This window comes from Aspergillus homomorphus (genome assembly GCF_003184865.1).
Source record: "Aspergillus homomorphus CBS 101889 unplaced genomic scaffold BO97scaffold_6, whole genome shotgun sequence".
NCBI classification, from domain to species: Eukaryota; Fungi; Ascomycota; class Eurotiomycetes; order Eurotiales; family Aspergillaceae; genus Aspergillus; species Aspergillus homomorphus.
In genome coordinates, this window is record NW_020291892.1 from 741,263 (window position 1) to 762,490 (window position 21,228).

Consider the following 21,228-nt stretch of genomic DNA (forward strand, 5'->3'; position numbering starts at 1 on the left):
CCTTCAAAATCAAACAGACACCTTCTATCAACAAGGCTTTTCTCAATCCCATTGGCTCCTTCGTTGAGCGACTTGACCAGTGTCCTACTATGAAGCCAAAGTCACATTGACCACGGAATTTGCATTTAATCACGCGATTGTTTTCCTATACCATGTAGATCTTTTGCTTCGGTTGCAGGATAGAACAAACCGAAGGATTCCATCCAATGCACATTGAGCTAGTACATGGATCTGCTGAACAGCCACGTGTGATTAGAGTAAGTTGTAATCCGCATCAATCTGAGCAGGAAAGTAGACTGGCATTTGCCTCTATGACTCCGCAAATTCAGCCTCTGCTCGATCTCCAAACACGTATGTTCTATTTCCACAAAAGAAATAAGCCACCATGCGGCCGCGTAGCTTCTGGCATACAAATTCGATGAGTTTCGGTGCTTGCGAAATCAACGGTTACCAGCCCCGGTATGCTCCGCCGTACTGCTAATACAGATGAAGATGTGTTTTGAATAATCGGCTCATCGATCGAAAATTGCATTACGGATTAGCGCGAAGGCTTGTGCTACTCAGTAATTTTGCGATGCGAGTGACTGGGCTTTCCAGCAGGTTTTTTGCAACCGATTCTGTTTTGCTTGAAACAAATATTCAACCATGATCTGATTTAGAGAATTCCGAGCAAATTGAATGTCGCAGACTTGGTAAGACGCATTGATAAATGTATGTATAAAATGCAAGGATCATGCGAAAATACATCAATTGACTGCATGTATTCTGAAGAAGTATTGGACCTTGTGCCCTCGAAACAAGAATTAAGGCTCATTTGAAAAGGAGCCATCAACAGACAACTCCAGGGTAAAATAGTTTCTAAACAAAACAGGAACTTGTACGATTTTATCAACCACGTCAGCAGTTAATTCCCAACTCAGGTTCCTTTCAGACGGCTATCCTATTCATAATCTGTCTTTTTATTGCGTTTCCTTTTTTTATTTATAAGGGGTCTCGCTTGTTGGCTCTGCTTCTTTAATTCATTATTATCAGAACCCTTACGAAATAGGAAGACACTTCCATTTTCTTTGCTTTCAATATTGGAAGATAGATTGGAAATGGTGCTTGGTACAGAAAATAAACCGACAGGTAGAGCTCTAAATCAACTCTTATACCTATTCTCTGTCGAATTTTAAATTACTTTCTCTGGCATTGAGCCCACTAGCTGCGCAGAGTCACCTTAGATATTGCTTTGTTGATGTCAAGAAGATCTGCTAAAGTTTTAACGACGACTTGATTGCTATGACCATCTGCGATAACCTCGCCAATTATATAGACTTTTTGGCGAGATACTTCAGCTGCTGCCTTGTATACTTTAAGGCACTGCTTTGATATCCTAATATCTTCCTATAATTATAAAGTTTTTATCTTTGTTTCTGGAGGCCCCAGTTAAGATTAGAGATCTTAAACGCGCTTCAAAAAGACTTATAATTTCTAAGAAACTACCTCAGTTTCTATCTAAGGCTTAACGAGTAAGTAGTTACGCTTCGAAGACATCTATAACTCTATCTTAAGTATTTGAAAGATTTTTATAAAGAGGGACTGATTCTCAGTTGAATAAAGATTTAATATATGATCTGGCATCTTTACAGATTAGGAGATATTATTTAGTTACTTCTCTCTTATCCTTGAAATCTAGTTTAAGATTTAGTAAGTTATTATTCTCAGAAGCTAGTTACGTGACTTTTTTATTTATATACTATAAATAAACTTTAAGATTATATACGGTATCCCAGATTATCTTATTATATTCTTCAAGAACCTTGCGAGTAATTTTTGATGCACGTCTGGGATCCTATGTTAGTTAAAACCTTTAGTTAAAAGTAGGTCAGACAAATATATTGATGGTTCCTAAACCGGCCGATATTGTGGACTTGTAGCCTCCGATTGTGTTAATGAAATCATTGATGTTGCTTCTCCTAAACTCTAGATTTATCCAATCCCGAAAGCCGATCTTTGGTCTTGCGTTGAAACTGCCTAATAACTGTTCGATTTCGGAGCAGAATTGGCTGCATCTTTGTCTAGGTCTTTACAGCAGTTCCAGAACAGGAGTTTCGGTCTCGGCAGCTCGTGCTAATGATTGCAAGATATTATTGAGATTATAAAGCTTATTTGAAAAGCCTGCGCAGGATTTTATCGCGATCTTTAAAGCATCTTGTTGTTTTATAGAGCGATTTTGTTGACTAAATTGCTGCTGTAACAACAGCTAGAACTGAGACGGCGATGCTTAAAGGATCCGCTAAAATATATGTAGGTCGTAGGTGGTTAGATATTATCAGTGAAATATCAAAAGTTAGTCCCAATCAAATTCAAGTCATCTTACAATAGGGTGGGAAGGGGCTGATTCAAGTACCCCACACTAAATTGTCAGTTACGTGGCAGGCATGTAAGCGCCTTGTAGATTGGGAATCAGCTTACCCCGCTTCCTGTCTAGAGGCTAAATATTCTAGCTTTATGACCGAAAGCTAAGGAAGAGAAACCTAGTTTTCGGCATTTCGAAGAACTGTCTCCCTTGATTTGATCTCAACTCCATGATTGTTTCTTTGGCTCAGCTCAAATTCTATGTAAGTTTATAGTAACCGACCTTCCCTTGTCCTTTATCTGAATCCCGGAAGAGACTTGCAGGGTTGCTTTGAGCTATGACACTGCCTCAACAATAGGCTACAGACGGCGATATTAGGCGCCCTTGGCATGCAGGCGAGAGTTACTTGTGGGTTTGAGAGCCTTTTGTACCTATTACTTCTTTACCCAATAACCCCGTCGACCTTGAGCAGGTGAATCGCCCTACAGGCCACTTCAACTTTTGTGTCTCAAGAACCCCATCTCAGCTGCGCTGTGGGAAATGACAACGGCCTCGACCGCGCCTGGGTTGCAGAGTAGCCGCTGAGAGTGATGGCATATTCGACACATCTAGACAGGAAGCACCCTGGAAGAACACTTGCGGAAGAGTTGCTGCAGGTCAGCGGAACATCGAGAAAGCACGAATTGTAAAGAGCTGAAGCGCGTGATGGTAGAGAAAGCCAAACATGTCTTTCTCGGTGCGTAGCGATGATTTATACGTAGTGTGATTTTAGAGAGCAGGAGCCAGATAATACCAGATCATGAGCCTAATAACTGCTTGCCGCCGAAAAGGCAACAGTTTATTGAATCAAAGAGGAAAGACTATTTGAGGACAAGTGGAGGAGGAGACCTGACCCGTGTTAAGGTGGGTCACCTTTCATTTGACCAAGCTTCCTTCCCCCGCTTCCACAATGGTGTCGAACAATCTCTAGTGTTCGGCGTCTTTGTCAAACACTGCCCTATAAGATGCACTGGCGAGTTTGGCATGGGTTGTATTTTATCTTGGTCCATCATTTCGATGGTGAATACTTCCCCTAAGAAATAGAAAGTTGTGCGCAAACGCTTGAAACAAAAGATATTGCCAGAACTTGGATATCTTGCACAAGCGAAGTTCCGGACCTTTGTCGCTGATATCGATAGGCGGATTCGCCATGTGGTAGACTGTCATCGCTTCATGACTCACAGGGCGGCTGGGCCAAAATGAGGTTCTTGACTAATTTCCGTTTACGCGCCCGCACTGCCTCCCCGCCGCCCCACCTGAGCGCGTGGGAACCTTTTGCCCACCACAGAGCAACAATCACCAGATAAGCCTGACGCTTACAATTTGACGACAATTGATACTACGCTTCAAATATAAAAACCCAACTAAGCCCGGAAAGAAACTATTCAACAACTTTTCTTGCCTATCCCTTCTAAGGTATTTGTTTTGTCTTAGTGTTATTCTTTACAACTCGAATGTTTATCAAGGTGTGTTGTAACAACACAGGACTGCACAGATATAACCATGGCGGAACCGATCGGACTTGCCTCCGGCATACTTGCACTGGCGACGTTTGCCTTCCAAGGGAGTGTCACGCTTTATGAAACAGTGAAAAGTTTCCAATCGCATCCAAAGCGTGTCCGTGACCTTCTCGGGGAGCTGGAAGCTTTGAGCGCCGTGCTGGCACCCCTTGTTGATCTAGTAAAATCGACATATGAGGTTGATCTATCAGTCCTCGATTTGCCATTGTTCCGATGCGGCAATGCCTGCAAGGAGTTCCAGCAAGAGCTGCTTCGATGCGCGTCAAGATCGAGCAGTAGTCGGGCAAGCTTCCGTGACTGGGCACGGCTGACATACATGGGTGATAATATTGATGGGTTTCGCAACTTGTTAGCAGGTTACAAAGCCACTGTAAATATTGCCTTGACCGATGCTACCCTGTAAGTAACCCTCGAGTAACAAAAATTCCCTTTCGTTCTATGATCCTTTTCAATTGATTACTAATTCTCATAAGACGCCAATCTACTGTCGCTGTCGAAAGCATTAGGGACTACGAGGACCTGATTAAGGATGCGAAGGAGGACCTGGGGGCTCGACTGGAAAGTATTGATCAGAAGTTGGAGCAGCTGGCTCAGAAGAGTGGAACTCTGTCCGAACTAGATGCAACTGAACTCCAGTCTCTGAGAGAGGAGCGCCGGAGTACAGAGAAATGCCTTCAGATTTGTGCCCAGTTGTCAGCCTATATTGATCAGATTCAGCTGCTATCTGATAATACAAGCTCCGTGCGAGGATCTGAGACGGCTGATACATCGCCCGAGACTGTCACAAACGAAGGCCTACAAGAATGCAAAAGGAGCTTGCTTGCTACAACCGCTAGGTTAGAAAAGCATATGCAAGAGGTTATGGATCGACTGCTCGCAAAGTCAAGATGTACAGTTTCCTCCGACGAAGACGCTCAAGATTTATCGCGGCTACGTGACGAGTGGGAAGCCGCCCGGCAGTGCTTGGATATTTGCTCCCGCGCAGATAGTCACGTCAAGGAGACTGTCAGTATTATCGAGAATCAAGGCACTGGAGACTCTCTCCAGTTTATGGTTTCCACAAATGGGAAGATCCTTCATGGGAAAAATCGGGGCATGGGTTGGAGAAACAGACAATTCGGAGGTTATATGAGCAATGAGTCAATCCAGCAGCTATCGCGAGACCTCACAGCTCATTATACTCTTTCTCCAAGAGGTGAAAAGCCTAACTCCAGAACCGATACTATGCCAGAAGCAAGTGATGTGGCAGAAGATGAGACGGTTCCCCAGTTCAAGGAACGATATGGGCGAGGCTTCACTCTAAAATCAACGCCAACACCAGAGAGAGGCACGTCGTCTTGAAGTACGGGGATGCAGTAGAGCATCAGTGTGTGATAGTGCTACAGAGGAAGATTCCGTGATAGTAGAGGATCTGATACGCGGGGAGCTCTTTCTCTTTTATATCCTTATATATTTGAGATTTTCCATTGACGTTCTGCCTTCTTTTTTAAATGGCTTTGGAATTGCGAGGATGTCTTATTTTAGTTCAAATGATTCGAGAGGAAATTGAGGCTTCAAACTAAAAGGGTTAGGCAGACGACTTTGTCGGAAGCATATAAGCAGCGAGCAAGAACTTGAGGTTTATGAGCGATTCGCCGTGGAAGAGCATGTCCATAACATAATTACTGAGATGTACAAATTACCCACTACTCGCAATGCGTTCGGCCTCAGCAATGGAATCCAGTTCAGCAGTCCTAGAAATTCCTCATAATAAGAACAAAACTCTTGAAGCGGATGCAAGCCAAGTATTAAGTATCTACTATTCAAGAACTGATCAGGTCTATATTCATCATATCAACAGCAACACTACCACTCTTTTTACCTCTGCCACGTATAAACCAACCTTACAAGCTTTATGTCGCCACCTTTCGTATCTTCGTATAAGGCTCCGACCAATAGAATTATAAAAGATTATAATCAAATCAAACAAAATACTGACAAACCAGAAAATAAAGCTGAGGTATAATACAGAATAACTTGTCTGCTCCGCCCTTGTCCAGGAGTATTATATTATGATTCAAGAAAGGCTCAAGTACTCCTACGTGATCAACGGGCTTGCTCGGGTCCTCCTCCGTGTTCCACATAATGATACCAGCACGCTTTATTACTTCTTATATGATCCTTACAGCGATTTAAACACAGAAGTTGCCTGCTTCATACACCTGTTTTCGCTTCGCTCACGCTTACTAGCATACCCATTTTCACGTGACACGGAGGGGTAAAGCGTTCTTAGCCAAGCGGAGCAAATCCAAGTTGGGCACCTGAAGGTCAGAAGCCAGCGAGAAGGGGAGAAGGGGAGACCGGGGCTTGGCGAATTTAGTAGTCTAACTAGGAGTAAGCGACCTTGGGGTCCGGATTAATGTGTGTCCCGTCGTGTACGGTTTAATTAATCTATGTTTCCGCCTTCTAAATAAGGCCGCTCTGCTGCTCTGCTACTCTGTGCATAGTATAGACTTCCGCACCTTGATAAAAATACTTCAGATTGTAGAGGCTTGGAAACGGCTATAATTATTATACTTTTGTATATTTTTTTTATCTCTTCATTTGATATAATACTAATATTTAAAAGAAATCTTATACAGCCAGCATTAATACTCTTAGTTTTATTTAGAATGAGATCTCGTAACATAAAAATTCCGATTTATAGCAGACTTTCAGAGCTAGCATAGCTGTAATTTACGAGTATTGCGAAGAGGGTCATGCTATACACTGTAGCACAAACCCATTAATCATCAACCTATTGCTTATATACTTGTGTTCTGAATTATGTCTGCTATCTCTTATTGATTATGGTACAATACCCAACTTACTGCCAAAAGAAATTGACCAAGAATGTATTTTTAATAGCCAAATCTGCCGAAGCCGCTAAGTGTAGCAAGCAGGCATCGATTGCATAAAGTAAGTTGATACCTAGTGAGTGGATCAATCCGCAACGCGATGTATATGACTAATACTGAAACGCCGAGAATTCCACGGCTGATAAGAAAACCTTTCTTGAGGTGGCGAACATAAGTTGATTTTGTCCCATGGATAGCACAATTACTTTTTGACTGATGATGTCAGACCTGTTAGTTAGTTGAAAATAGCAAATGATTGCGTATCTACACAAATTTCTCTTTTTCTTATACTCATTTAACGAACTTATCTTACACTGGACTTTCTTATATAAGATGACTTCTCACAGCTCAAATAATGTTGAGGTCTGGATTTTAGGCACAGGAACTGCTGCACTCGCTTCAGCACTCTTTCTTCTCAAGAATAATTCCCTCAAGCCTCCCAATATCCATCTGTTGGACTCTCATTCTTCAGTTGACCAGGTTTTACATTATCCTGGCAACTCGGGCACAGGATATGACCAATTTGCGGGGTGCTTGCCGGTACCAATCGGTGCACCTCTAAGAGACCTTCTTTCATCAATCCCATCTTCTCAGAATTCAAGGATATCTATCTTTGAAGAGATCAATAATCGACAACAGCAGAGATATCCAGTCAATCATAATCAAAGAACATGTTTCGTGATTCAAAAAAATGACTCCCTAGAGCAAATCTCAACAGACCATCTGAATTTAAGCATTAGGCAGCGTCTAAAGCTTTTATCCTTCATGCTTAAGTCTGAAGACAGCTTAGGCAGAAGTCAAATTCGGGAGCACTTCTCCAAGAATTTTTTTCAAAGTGTCTTCTGGGCTGTCTGGTCGGCGCAGTATGTCTTTTGCTCGGACAAAATCTCTTATCTGCTAACTATCTCCAAGATTTTGCTTCCAACCTTGGCATAGCGCAACAGAATTCCAAACCTCCCTAAATCAGTATTTGCATGAGTTTCAAGGACTAAGTATTTTGAACTGTCTCGATATTACGGGTTATTACCAACACGAATGTATATTTCTCCCTATCTATCATTATCTCAGGAGTTTAGGCGTGGACTATCTGTTCAACGCGAAGGTCAAAGAGATATCTTTCGTTAATGTTGGTAACGATCTGAAGCCACAAAGGTTGAGCTTTTCACACTGCGAACACATTGTCACGAAAAACCTTGGTCCGAACGATTTCCTTATCGCCGCGCTTGGATCGACCGTCTCAGGGTCTCAAACAGGTACAAATAGCCAGCCGCCTCAATGGAACTCAATCTGGTCAAATGATAATCTTAATGATAACTGGTCGCTATGGTTGGAACTTGGAAACAAGGACAGGACCTTTGGTGATCCATACAACTTCTGCGTCCGTCAATCGGAGTCAATGTTAGAATCTTTCACAATTACCACGGAGGATTCGGTACTATTTCAAAACTTTCAAGTCATTACTCAACACAAATCTCAGGCTGGGGCTTTTATATCCTTGCAAGAAAGCTCTTGGAAACTGGTTCTCTGCGTTCCCTTACAACCAGTCTTTGCAGATCAGCCGGGGAATGTACGGGTTTTATGGGGCTTTGCGAATTGTCCAGATCGGAGGGGGAATTATATCTCCAAGCCGATGTTACAATGCTCGGGATCTGAAATATTGACCGAAGTATGTGGGCACCTTGGCCTGACTCATGAACCTGCAAGACATCGTACTATAACCATCCCCCGTGTCATGCCACGAATGAGTGCAGCATATTTAACACGCCAATCAAGCGATCGCCCTTGCACGAAACCGAAAGCTACTTCAAACCTTGGTTTGATTGGTCAGTTCGTTGATCTTCCACCATACACGGCCGTCGACTTAAGCTATGGTATCCGTACAGCTGAAACAGCTGTGTCCCAGCTTCTAGATTCTGCTATTCCGAACACCGAGAGAAAAGTATCATTGCCTTCCTTATGCCGTCGCATACTTTTTTGCAAATGATGATGGGTACTTATTGGGAATGTCACCAACTGTGGGTTTTTCAAAGCACGGACAAGGGATAATATCAAAATACTGGAAAGGTTTGATATCACGTATATAGGTCTTCTTGGTCCGGAGACTAGCGCGACTTAGGACGTAATTCGCCGCTGCTCTCATTGGTCAGTAAAACCTGCCGTCGGGAGATTTGCAAGGGATCTGCTACGTAGTATGCATGTCATACAAGCGGTGCAGGCAGTAACCACTTCAATCTAACCCCTTAGCAAGCGCCGACGAAGTCTCTCTATTTCCTACTTTTGTCTCACAATTTGTGTCTTACGATGATCTGCGACTTTTATTCTTATCCCAATGTCTACCAACTATCCAATAGATATTTACTTACTGCCAATACCCTCACCTGCTAACGAACCACAACTCGGATAGTCAATGCTATCTACAGCAAATCAATTTATGTATCCCTCCAGCTTTCACAAGACTAAACCCGGTGTTACATTACATCCTGGCTTCTGAAGCAATCCAATCTCAACATTCTTGGGTATGGCTGAAATGCAGTCTAAGACTCGTGATTCGAAAAAAGAAAAGCCCATACTTTGTATCAGTCAGCCCTTGAGCATTTTAATTAAGGACATGACAGAAGTCCCTGTTAAAGATATTGAGTCTTGGGTTTATCGATCCTCGGATACCCGCATTCAGGAAGGTCAGAAGAAAAAAGGTAGAGTTACCCGCCCGATGAATTCTTTCATGCTCTATCGGTCTGCATTTGCGGAAAGGACAAAGCAATGGCTCGCACGAAATGGTCATCGACTTGTATTCGAAATATCTGATAAGAGCTGGAAATTGTAGCCACGAGGAATTCGCCTGGAGTACGAGCATTTGGCGGATGTTGAGAAGCAGAATCGTTTTAAAGCACACCCCTAATACAGATTCTCTCCAACAAAGATAAAAAGATTTTCAAACGGCGTCAGAGGAAAACAGAAGATTAGTTCCGAGCCCAACCCAGACTTGCTCCCAGTATTTGCTCTGAACGCCGCTACAGAGGAAAGCAGTAGCGGGAATTGGTGTAAGTCTAATATCTAAAGCTTTTGCAGAATGAATTCATCCAGTTCCCATGGTCTTTTCTGCTTACTGATATGCTCAGATGAACGCTTAGGGCTGACGTCTTCTACCAATGTATCTTCATATCAACCTACAATGATGCCACAGAGTGGTCTGCCAATCCAATTTAATTCTGACTATAGAAGAATGAGCTTTCAAATTCCATCCTGCAATTATACAATTTCAACTGATTTTCTGGCACCATCATACCATAATATTCCACACTTTTCACTCTCGGCTACTATTCTGGAGGATCTTAGACAAAATAACTAATCGTTCATAGTTAAAATTGAGCTTCCGAGTGCTGGTCAGGTCTCTAGCCTTCAACAGGTGTTATGGCAAGAGTTCTCTACAGACTACGAGTATTCCCAATAAGATCGTAATTACTTGGCTAGTTTATTCTGCTTATTTATATTCTTAATAATATTATCTAAATTACTTGTATTTACTTTGATCTTAATACTTATTTATAAAGTAGTAACTTAAAGAAGACTTATATTCTTTTTAGCCATGTTCAATAAGTAGCTTAAGTACAGCTGAGTAGACGGAAAGCCCTGTTTTCTACACCCTGTGGTCATATGTGCTTATTATTTAACAGGGTTAACTTATAATAGCAGAAATCATGTACAGGTCCGAAGCATTGAGTTAGCCATCTATCAAGTAGGGTGCAGTACTAGCAACAGCCACGTTGCCACCCCATCTACACATCAAGCGTTAAGCAATATAACCAGAAAGCCACAGTCTATATCTCTGCAGAAATACGACCTACATACAACAAGACTCAGGCATCCAACATAGCCTTCAACACCTCAGCGGGTGTCCGCTTCGGCGCCGCCAGCTCCAGCACCTCCTTACTAACCGTCCCCGCCGCCAATTTGCCCTCCCAGAGTGCCTGCAACGCATGCGTGATCGACCATTCGAGCCGTTCAGCCTGCCTCTCCCCAGCCGGGGACCGCGTATCAACAAGGGCATCCACAAACGAGATATCCTTATACCTCACATCCACCACCTTAACCCCAATCTCGCGCTCCACCATCTCCACAATCTGACGACCGGTCACATCCACCGGTCCATTGACCACATACCTAGCGCGGTCATGCACGGAAGGATCCTCCAGGCCCAACAGCCGCGCAGCCAGCAACCCAATCTCATCCGGATCAATGAACCCGACAGGCGCGTCCTCCGACGCCATCAACCGCAGCGTACCCTGCTCCCCTGTCTCACGAAACCGCTTGATGAACTCCACGGCGGTGCCGAGATACAGCGGCGCAAAAGCGTTCGGCTGCAATGAGGTCCACTGAAGGGGACGGAACGGCGGCGAGGCGAGCAACGTCTCGATGGCCCAGTGGGTGCGTGCGTAGCCGGCGCCAAAGTCCGGGCGCACGTTGGGCGCATTCGTCGAGATGCGCACGACGTAGTCGACGCCCGCGTGCAGGGCTGCGAGGTGGAAGCCGGACTCGTCGACGAATTGGCTGGGTTCGATGTGTGTGGCGATGAAGACTCGTCTCACTTCGTGGGCGCGGAGCCAGTCGGCTGTTATCTCGGTCCAGTTGTGCTCGAGCATCTGCACGCCTGGCACGGTGGCGAGGTGCTTTGCTACGGGGCTGTCTAGGGAGCGGGTGAGGCCGAGGATGCGATGGGAGGAGAGGATGGTGTTGCTGGCTTGGAGAAGCTGGGGTAGGGCTTCGGTTACGCTTCGGCCTGTGTTGCCTGTTGCGCCGATGATGAGGATAGTGGGTGCCATTCTGGGGAATTGGGTCTCTGGTGGTGAAATTGAGTGTTTGAGTTTGTTAAGATTTGTGCTTGGGTTCTACCCCAGTGGTCCTGGCATTGTTTGATCATATATGTACTCCTCAAGACCCTTCAAAGAGTCAGGAATTGATTAATAACATTTGTCATGAAGTATAGACACCTCCGAGCTCGGTGGGATTCCCGGCCCGGTCCCGCGGGATTTCCGTCGCCGGGAATGCCACCGTTGGAAATCATCCGTCACCTTCATTCTCAACTGTCATTTCCCAATCAGCTTGACAAATTCAGTTGCTTGCTTCAATATTGATGAAAACAGATCAAATTCAATGCGAATATTGCATAAGAGCACTAGTCTTACTTGGCATGAATTCCAGAAGCAGGTTTAGCTGCGATTTCCCAGGCTGCAGCGCCAGCTACTGGCGGAAGGCGCATCTGAACCGCCACAAAGCCCAACACGGCGCACAACAATCACCGCTATGTCGAATTTGTGGTCGAGAATTTGGGCGAATGTAAGCTGATGATATCCAGTGATAGCCAACCTATCTCTTACCTGCAAACCATTGTCCATAGTGATACACTCCGCCGACACATCCGACAGAGCCATACAGGAAGAAGTGAGCTGGTGCCTCCGATCAAGCAGGCCTGTGATAATTGTCGGGTGCTAAAAGCTCGCTGCGAAGGAGGTGCACCCTGCAGCGCATGCCTACGCCGCCATATCTCGTGTTCCCTTGTTGAAGGATCTACCTCTACCGGGACGGAGGATACTGGTCCACAACAGACCGTGCAACCCCGTTCATCCCCATCTGCAAAGGCAGAGCACTTTATCAAGATCTTCTTCCAAAAATTCCACCCACACTGGCCATTTATTCATCAATGGTCATTCAACATCACTCAAGGCAAAGAAAATGCACTACTGCTGCAGTCCATGACCGTCATCGGGATGTGGATCACAGGCTTGCCGAGCAACCGGTCCGCAGCAAAGGAGCTGCATGCGGTTCTGGACGCGGCCATATATCAGCAAAGAGTATATTCCCTCCCTCTCACCTGGTTTCTGCGTATGCATGACACATAGACTAACCAGGAATAAACACTAGGAGAAGTGGGATGCAAGTATGCACGAATCCGCATCCAGCGCAACCTGCAAATGGCCCATCGCCATGTATCAAGCCATCCTATTGCATATCATCTTCGCCCTAACGAGCAAAGACAGCGTCACTTTGGGACTCGATCTGAAGCCCGCTCTTCCGGCCAACGATAAAACCCTTCTCAAGTCGTTGGTGCAAAGCTGCAGAAAGCTGGGCATGTTCTATTATCCGAACATGCTTGCGCGATTCCGACCGGAAGAACCTGGAGGACATGTCTGGGTGGGAGTTGAGGAGGTCAAGCGGTTTGTCCTTGCTTTAAACAGGGTTTGCAAGATTATTGGAGCTGAAGAGCAAGCCGCGAATGTCCATGGGAAGCATCGCGATGTGCCAACGCCGAGGAGTGGGTTGCTCACGGCAAGCGAGCTGCATTTCCCGATGCCGACGAGTGAGGCGCTTTGGAATGCGGGCACGGAAGAAGCGTGGAATGCGGCTGCTGTAGATAAAACTGACCTTATTCATTTGACTGATTTCCGGGAGGCGCAGTGGATCTCCCGGTCGGCCACGCTTCTGGACTTGACCTAAGGGGTCAGCTTCTAGGCGTGTCCAATGCATGTGAGGCTAAGGGGATGTCGCGGGTGCAGCACGTCTCCCTGGTTGCCATCTTCCTGCTGGGCTCGCTGTACTGCGTGTATGGATTGGCGCGGCTCAGCACCATGGTCTCCGAGCAATTAAACATTATATAGATTCTATAATAGGGTAAAGCGTTCCAGGGGAGAACCCCCGGACCCCCCTTTTCTTTCACCCTCCTGGCTACGCTCAATTCTATACCAGATATACACCAGAGTACCCAAGATTTAAGATTACCAGGAAGCTGAAAAGAAAGGGGGGTCCGGGGGTTCTCCCCCGGAACGCTTTACCCCCGTAAAGAATCGAGAGAATTTCCTAAATCTCCGCCAGACACCCCGGCCACCCGCTGAGGCTGGCTAACATGGGGCATGTGGCCCGCTGAGCAGCGCTCAACACGACTGCCCGCCAACGCCGCCAACTGCTCCTGTAACGGCACCGGCAGCGCGCGATCGCCCTCACACACCAGATACACGCTGGGGACCTCCTTCCAGCCGGCATACGACACCGCGCCATCCCACCCGTCAGTCGGCTGCGACTGCAACTTGGCCCGCCACTGCGCCTTCTCGGCTTCGGGCACGTCGTCGAAGAGCAGGAACTCCGGGTTAATTGGGTGTGCGGCGCCGTGCTGCGCCCGTTAGTAACCACCACGTTGGGGCAGTCGAAGTTAAGGGACAAAAAGTACTTACCTTAGAAATTGCAAACGGCAGCAGATGATGCTTATGACCCTCGGGGAACACCGCCCCGCTAATGAAAATGGTCTTTGTCACGCCGCCAGCCAGATCGACCTGTTCGCGCGCGGGCCGGCTGAGCCCGCCTTCCATGGCTGCGCTGCCTATGAACCCGCCCGCCGAGTGCAGGACGAGAATCACCTCTTCGTTGCGCTCGGTGACATGCTCCGATAGCACGGCGCGCACGGCGGCGATGTCATCCGCCATCGTCGGGTTACCTGGTGAGGTCGTGCCCGTGCTGCGGAGCGGGGCGACCGCCGTCTTGACGGAGGCGGATTCGAAGAGGGTGATCAGGGGTTGTAAGGTTCGGAGCCTTCCCAGAAGCCCGGGACGATGAGGACCGTGGGGGACATTTTGGGTGTTTGTTTGTGGGGTTGTGTTACGGTAGGTTGAGGGGGTCAGCGGTAGTGATTTAAGGGAATCAAGAAAAGGTAGGGCCAGGAAAGGGTGGATGAGGGAGTGGTATGTTTATGGTCGTCTGTTTGCTTGCATTGCGAGAGGGTGGCAAGCGAGGGGCTCAAGATACTAGGTCCTGTTTACCCTCGGTTGACTCCTTCAAATTGAAGGACCGAGTGCGACAGAGGCATGCAACACGCGAATTATAGGAGTAGTTTTTTAATTATCCTTTCAAGCACCCCTTAACAAGCAACTAAGCGGGTACCTAAGCAAGCAACCTAGCAAGTAAGCAAAACAGTAAGCACTTTCACCAAGCACCCCCACCATGCAAGTAAGTAACTAAGCAAGCAAGCAAGGCCTCTTACCAAGCACCTCCTCCCCGGGAGCTGGCCGACGCGGTAAGTAATGGCAGAATACGCGGGCACGTGAGTACTCTCTGCCAGGACGAAATCTCATCCAATCAATTTCAATCTATGCCGACCAATCAGAAGCCTAACAACCGACCAATCAAACCGCAGTTCAGGAGTCCTCGGAGGGACAGGACCTAGCATAGGGCTCCGCGCTTACGCGCGTCGCAACAATGCGACACTCACACAGTCAGACAGTCAGCCTGGCCCCCAAAGTAAAATTGCTGAGAGCACCAAAAAAGCCAGTCAAGACTGCTAAGCGTGTTAAGCCTCACATCGAACGAAAACACCCCCAATTGAGAACCGGCAAAGCGCGGGTCGATTTGATACTGCGAGTAGTTTAGCCCTAGTCGCGTTTCAGTGCTTACCGTCCCAACTATTAGAATGAATTCGCTTAGTGAATGGTAGGTAAGATGAATCACGCAATACAGTGCCGAATAAAAGGTCTACTAATTACATTCGATTATCCTGACCAGTTAACCCGTCAGGTTCCGGTGCACCACACTCGCCATCGCCATGCGCATCGACCCTTGGCGGGCGGCTTCCTCTACCGCTGGCTCATACAGATCCCACCATTCCCTCGCCGTGCCCATCAGCTGATCAATGCGCTCAATGAACTCCGTGAACGCCATCAAGTACTGCAAAGTTCACGGGAGCGCGATGTCCTCCATCACTCTCGGCCCCACTGCCGCGGAAATATTGGGCCAGGTGTGGACTTGGCGCGTCCGCGCGCATCCCAGTCGGACCTGGATGCGATCGGGTCACGCTGGACGCTTCAGGGCTCCGGCACCACAACTTCACTATGGCTATGATAAAATAGAGATTGCAGTCCTCAGTACGGGCCATTACTCCCCTACCCGGATCTAATTACCAGGCTCCCCGAGTTTGATCATCGCCCTGATCCGTCCACCCATGGACGCACAAGGGAGTTCTTCGCTTCGGGTCCTCGAGATAGTCATCAACCCAGACCACCGGATGACCACCAGCCAAGAACAGACATCCCCCACGATACTCCCCGTCCCCAACCCCGCGGAACTGCGGAAACCTTTCCCGAAGCTACGACGGAGTTTCGACGACAGCAGAGTGAAAGACATGCACAGCAGGCAAAAACTCGCCTCCCCGGCCTCCTGGGTTCAGTGCAGAATATCCGGCATTGCTGTGAGAAAGGCGAATACTTCCTTGCCTTTTGAAACATGATGTCGCTTGCCGTTTCAGCTGATCTGCTGTGGTCCACGGGTGCAGCTATCACCGGGACTGTGCAGGCTCGCCCTGAGACAGGCGAACCGGTCTATGGGAATCTCGATGAGTGGTCTGTTTTGACTTTCTTTTGTGGACCTTTGTGTCAAGGCTCTTGCTTTGACCAGTTTTGTTGAGTATTGTCCGCCGGAGAATGCCACATGACTTTTCCAGTAGGATAATGTGCTTTGGGTTGACTTTCAATTGAGGTTTCAGCTATGGCTCTTCTTAATTTGCTGCAATATAGTGATGACTGCCTTGGTTTCAATAGCAGTGCACTCTTCTTCGCTATTAGGTGGAAGGTTTGCAAAGTACCCATGCATCCATACGTTATCGTAAGAGCGACGTCTTCATGCTAATGGATATATGTACTAGTAATAATCATTTCTGTTGAGCCCTATATTTTACGAGGGTGATCCCATGATTCAGTATAGGATTTTTGTCGTCGAGTTGTTATGTGTTCCGTAGGGACTTCCACTTTGTCAAGTCATTTCGACGAGAGTTTTCCCTTGGCTAGGACCCATAAGAAACGTATTAATCAGATTGTGCTCAGGCAATTGGAAAAGATCGTCCAAATCTCCGCATGGAGTTGAGTCCAGACCTCGGGTGGCGATTGGAGAAAATGCCGCAATGCCACCATCCGATCTCGGCGACACCCCCCGTTGCCCCGTAGCCCTGTAAGCGGGGTCAAACTGGAAGGCGGTGGACGGTTCCATCGGCCTCGGCAGTATTGTCCGCCACGCAACATCACGTGATCTTGCCTCTCCCCCACTGCGGGGACTCGGGGATCTTTCTTGGTCTGGCTTTTAGACGTCAGAGTTTCAGGGACACACGTGCGTCCCCCAGGGACACGCCAGCAGTCTCGCCCATCATTCGCCGTGGACCCAATCAACCGTGGGTGACAGCCTTCAAAGTTTTGTGCCTGGGGTTAAAGTTTTGCACGTTTAACACGTTTTTTTGCCATGCACTGCCCTGAACGTGCCCTGGTGGCTGACGCAGCCGCCTGCGTTCCTGTCTCCACCAGAAGATATAAAGAGTCCTTTCCTTCGAGTTACAAGTCTGTTCTTCTCTCCATCAAACCAGTCTCTCTCTTGAAGGCTTCAGAGTTCTTTCTTTTTGCAATTGCAATCTACATCTCGAGGTTGATCCTCAGACATTCTTTTTTTCAACGCGTGTTGATCAAAACTACTCTCTCTTCGGTGACTTTGTGACTTTTCCACACCTCCACCACAATCACTTGAATACCACTTCAATCACTTCAAACAAAAAGAAATCAATTCAATCTCTCCGAACAAACAAAATGTTCTTCTCCAAGCTCTCTCTCGCTGCCGCCACCACCTTGGCCCTGACGGCCTCCGCCCTCCCCGCACCGAGCACCTCCACCAGCTCCGCCGCGGCAAGCAGCTCCAGCGCCAGCGCCAGCGGCAGCAGCAGCGGCGGGGGCAGCGTCTCGATCGTGAACAATCTCGACTCGACCGTGTACCTGTGGTCGACGGCCACCGACACGGGCTCCAGCGACATGCATTCCCTGGCCTCAGGCGGCGGCAGCTTCTCCGAGAGCTACCAGACGACCTCGGAGGGCGGCGTCTCGATCAAGCTGTCCACCAGCCAGGATGAGAGCAGCGTGCTGCAGTTCGAGTACAAGACCGACGGCAGCGAGCTCTACTGGGACCTGTCCTCGATCAACCTGGACAAGGACTCGGCCTTCGTCAAGGCCGGCTTCACCGCCACCCCGTCCGATTCGAGCTGCACCACCGTCAGCTGTTCCGCCGGTGATGCCGACTGCTCGGCCGCCTACCAGAAGCCCGATGACGTGGCTACCAAGAGCTGTTCCACCTCCGCTGGCATCACGCTCATTCTGGGCTAGACGCTCGGACTGGGTTGGATTAGCGATAGCGCAGGGGTTCCCGCACGGAAGCCATCGTCGAGCCGGGCTCTTGCGGGGCAGGTTCCACCTTTGTGTATGAGTGACAGGCGCAGGGCAGGACCTTGCTGGATATGATGGATGTCACTTTGGGTTTTATGATATGACTTAGACTTTAGACCTGATAGACTTCTCGATGATTTTTATGATAGATTTCAATCTCTACAAATGCAGATTGCCTTGATTCTTACTCTTTGTGTTCTCCTTGCCATCCATGAAGCATTAGTGTAGCCGACACTCGGCTACTCATCATTTGTAGAGCCACTTTCTACTACTGGTTAGAGCAGCAATAGGTGCGCCAAAAAACTGGTATCTAGACATCCCACTTGATAGGAGGAAGCGCGACAAGAAACCTAAAAAGTTCGAAATGTGAAGAGACTCGGTTTATTGATTTCTCATTGATCTAGTCAGTTGGCCAGCATTGATCTTTACCGCTCGAGATCTGTAAATATCTACAGCGGGAATAATGAGATGGCTTCAAAAGATAAAATCACACTTAAACAGCCGTGGTCACCGACCAGAAGTCTACGAGCGTATAGCCGACACATTTCTATACTCTACCTTTCAGTTTGAGCGTACTCTTTGTCGATGTATTGAAATTCTACCCAACTTTAATGATAGTATGGTCAGCTAGTCTTTGTTCATGAAGACTTCTTTATAGCAAGTAAATATATTCTGTAGATCAAACAACAAAAAGACAATAAAGCAAGAAGCGCGGATAAGTATATCCAGAACAAAAAGATAGTCTATAAATACAACCCTAGCCCTCCCCACCATATCAATAAGAAGAGTATCCATTCTCATAAACACCAGACCACTGAACCAAATGCCCTCCAATCCTCAAACAAAAACACATCTCCCATAGCAAGATGCCCTCAAAACTCGCGCTACGGATCACCCTACCCGAACAACTCAAACAAAAAAACTCAACACTAATCCAAATCAATCTCCCCAAAGACCCCCGACCAATAAAGAACGATTGGGCGCCAGTCAAGAAGGCCACCCCAAAGTTGTGGAAGAAGCTCCGGGAAATCAAGCCCGAGTTGCGCGGGCAGCGCATGGGTTTGCTGCTGGTCTACGAACATAATTGTGACGCCCGCCTTCGGTTTCTCGTCGAGCCGGCGGCGCAGAAGCCGGTTGAGTACTTCGAGTACAACGGCGTGGTGGAGTTTGTTCTGGATTCCGATGCTGCTTGTGAGGAGTTTCATGCTGCGGCTGTGGAGTGGGCGCGTAGCGTGAAGGGTGGTGTAGGTCTTGGGGAGGGAGAGGGAGAGGCCGCTTAGCCGGGGTTGGTCGCTTTGAGTGTTTGTTTAGTGTTTATTTTCTTGTGCAAGGTAGTTAAAAATTATATATCTCTGTTCAAAAGTATAGGTGATTTTTAGAGTGTAGGAGGTAGAATCACAACATACAATTAAAGGGATTCGCTGCTGGTTATACACCGACTCCCAACCTCCCGGCGTGTGGCTTGAGTACAGCGGGTAATTGAGTGAACGTCTCCAAGATAACTCATGTACACAGACTCGCGCGAAGGGTCGTGAGCATATTACAGGACAACGTTCAGATTGAAGATCACGCGGTTGTTCCTTGGATTGACCGGACTCATCTACTGTAGCCTTAAAACTAAGAAGCCGGCCAGTTTCTCAACTCATCCATACGTCCCTGAACATCCTTAACCGCAGCCTTCCACTCCGCCTCCCGGAAATCATACGGCCAGCCATACTGCTCCCGCAGAATTTTCTTGAGTAGCGGGTACGGCATAAATTCAATATTAGCAGGGAAAAGGCTCTATCTTCTGTTCAAAGAGATTGGGCAGGGAAGAAGCTTTTGCACATACCGCTTTACCATCATCCTCGTTATAGAACCATCGATAGTTACGTGCACCACCGGGGATAATCTCCAAACATCTCAGCCTGTTCACATACTCCGCTAGGAATGTGGGCGCATGATGACCATAGAGACTCCGATAATCGGTATTACCATCCTCATCGTCCGACGGTGAATCTCCCCAAGCCCAACACTCGGATTGTATCTATAACGTTAACAAAAGAAAGAGAGTGAGGGGCGGGAAAAAGAATGGTAAAAAAATAAAACATACTTTCTTCCGTATTAAGATTAAGATTAATACCTTCGTCATCTCTGGTCGCAAGAGCAATCTCGTGCGGTAGAAGAAAGTCTTTGCGCGGGGTGTCGAATTCCCAGCGATCCGGATCTCGGCCGTCTAGGATTTGGTCATCGTCGATGTAGACCATTGCTTTAGACCCCGGGATGAAGGGGATATCGAGGTGGGACGTGACCGGATAGGGCAGTCGTTGCATCAAGGATATTACTTTGGGGCTGAGATTGAGCTCCTCGCAGCGGGCTTTGTTGATAGAGTGGCCGTTGGGTGGCGGCCAGACTAGTTCGGGCTCGCCATTCGCGCGGTTGTTGATGAAGCCGAGTTGTATGTAGATGCGGTATACTTCGCTGACGAGGCCGACGATGGTGTCCTCGTTGTATGGAAGTCGTGTGAGGGGATAATCCACCTCCTCCTGGTCTTGGTCGGGCTGCTCCGGGCCGCTGGGAGAAGGAGAAGAAGACACCTCCGGGGAAGATGCAGGAGCCGACGGTTCAGTAAGGCTGGCGATGGTGATTTCTGGCTGGGAAACTGTAAAATATAGATGGCGGGTCCAGCGGAACGAGATGAAGCCTATGACCAAGACAGAGAAGAGTTGGATGCTAGGGCTGATTGAGCCTGCGTATATCAACGCAACTGTTGAAGAGCAGAGCATTTTGAGTATTGACTGCGAGAAAGTTTCAATGGGAGGAGTTACGCGGAGACGAACTCTTTTAGCTCCGTCTTGATGGTCGTCGTCACAGTTAGTGTAAAAAGGGTTTGACCAGTTTACTAACCCCAATCTGATTTTATTAGTGCCATGCGGCCAACCCGGGAACAGTGCATTACAGTAGTTATATCATTAAGTAGACTAAGTTAAAATCATAATCTATGTCACCAACCCTTTCAACCTCCTGTCTGTTATGAATAATTTCAGCTACTATAAGACTTGCCTGTAGGTAGCCTAAGATTATAAGTACTTCTTTTATATCTTCGTATTGAATTTAATGAAATAATTTTTATTAAGGTTTTCCCCTAGAATTTTTCTCTATAGATAGAGAATCGAGTTTTGAGCTAAGTTGAACTCTGGTTAGCTGGAACTCGAAGCTCGGCTGAGCTGTCACGTGACTGC

At 47.4% G+C, this 21,228-nt stretch overlaps 8 protein-coding genes across 8 annotated transcripts; 5 read left to right on the plus strand and 3 right to left on the minus strand.

Moving 5' to 3' along the window:
• The first annotated feature begins 3,779 nt into the window (after positions 1 to 3,779).
• Positions 3,780 to 5,562, plus strand: BO97DRAFT_441198 (uncharacterized protein). The gene is made up of 2 exons (XM_025698144.1): positions 3,780 to 4,299; positions 4,374 to 5,562. The coding sequence occupies exons 1-2, from the start codon at positions 3,884 to 3,886 to the stop codon at positions 5,239 to 5,241; spliced, it is 1,284 nt and encodes a 427-aa protein (XP_025554356.1). The 5' UTR covers positions 3,780 to 3,883; the 3' UTR covers positions 5,242 to 5,562.
• A 1,528-nt stretch (positions 5,563 to 7,090) lies between these two features.
• BO97DRAFT_363896 (oleate hydratase) lies at positions 7,091 to 8,685 on the plus strand (the record flags this gene model as incomplete). Its single annotated transcript, XM_025692522.1, has 2 exons — positions 7,091 to 7,639; positions 7,689 to 8,685. Coding segments are annotated over exons 1-2 (1,527 nt in total), but the record flags the coding sequence as incomplete, so codon positions are not given.
• Positions 8,686 to 10,633: 1,948 nt separating this feature from the next.
• On the minus strand, positions 10,634 to 11,638 carry BO97DRAFT_463075 (NmrA-like family protein; the record flags this gene model as incomplete). The annotated part of the gene is made up of 1 exon (XM_025699445.1): positions 10,634 to 11,638. Exon 1 carries the CDS (start codon positions 11,594 to 11,596, stop codon positions 10,634 to 10,636), a length of 963 nt encoding a protein of 320 aa, XP_025554358.1. The 5' UTR covers positions 11,597 to 11,638.
• Positions 11,639 to 11,964: 326 nt separating this feature from the next.
• BO97DRAFT_339206 (Zn(II)2Cys6 transcription factor) lies at positions 11,965 to 13,268 on the plus strand (the record flags this gene model as incomplete). Its single annotated transcript, XM_025691544.1, has 3 exons — positions 11,965 to 12,110; positions 12,172 to 12,625; positions 12,696 to 13,268. The coding sequence occupies 3 exons, from the start codon at positions 11,965 to 11,967 to the stop codon at positions 13,266 to 13,268; spliced, it is 1,173 nt and encodes a 390-aa protein (XP_025554359.1).
• Positions 13,269 to 13,599: 331 nt separating this feature from the next.
• Positions 13,600 to 14,248, minus strand: BO97DRAFT_421997 (alpha/beta hydrolase; the record flags this gene model as incomplete). The annotated part of the gene is made up of 2 exons (XM_025696752.1): positions 13,600 to 13,938; positions 14,000 to 14,248. The coding sequence occupies 2 exons, from the start codon at positions 14,246 to 14,248 to the stop codon at positions 13,600 to 13,602; spliced, it is 588 nt and encodes a 195-aa protein (XP_025554360.1).
• Positions 14,249 to 17,159: 2,911 nt separating this feature from the next.
• BO97DRAFT_403774 (uncharacterized protein) lies at positions 17,160 to 18,180 on the plus strand. The gene has a single exon (XM_025694809.1). It carries the CDS (start codon positions 17,381 to 17,383, stop codon positions 17,945 to 17,947), a length of 567 nt encoding a protein of 188 aa, XP_025554361.1. The 5' UTR covers positions 17,160 to 17,380; the 3' UTR covers positions 17,948 to 18,180.
• A 693-nt stretch (positions 18,181 to 18,873) lies between these two features.
• On the plus strand, positions 18,874 to 19,287 carry BO97DRAFT_421999 (uncharacterized protein; the record flags this gene model as incomplete). The annotated part of the gene is made up of 1 exon (XM_025696753.1): positions 18,874 to 19,287. One exon carries the CDS (start codon positions 18,874 to 18,876, stop codon positions 19,285 to 19,287), a length of 414 nt encoding a protein of 137 aa, XP_025554362.1.
• Positions 19,288 to 19,624: 337 nt separating this feature from the next.
• Positions 19,625 to 20,772, minus strand: BO97DRAFT_411965 (uncharacterized protein; the record flags this gene model as incomplete). The annotated part of the gene is made up of 3 exons (XM_025696207.1): positions 19,625 to 19,741; positions 19,839 to 20,005; positions 20,100 to 20,772. 3 exons carry the CDS (start codon positions 20,770 to 20,772, stop codon positions 19,625 to 19,627), a joined length of 957 nt encoding a protein of 318 aa, XP_025554363.1.
• Positions 20,773 to 21,228: the final 456 nt, after the last annotated feature.

What these genes read in the sequence shown, in the direction of transcription:
- BO97DRAFT_441198 (XM_025698144.1), top strand. Translation starts at nt 3,884, where the DNA reads ATGGCGGAACCGATCGGACTTGCCTCCGGCATACTTGCACTGGCGACG. An exon ending in GCCTTGACCGATGCTACCCT is followed by an intron (nt 4,300 to 4,373) that starts GTAAGTAACCCT and finishes AATTCTCATAAG; the next exon opens with ACGCCAATCTACTGTCGCTG.
- BO97DRAFT_403774 (XM_025694809.1), top strand. Translation starts at nt 17,381, where the DNA reads ATGTTCTTCTCCAAGCTCTCTCTCGCTGCCGCCACCACCTTGGCCCTG.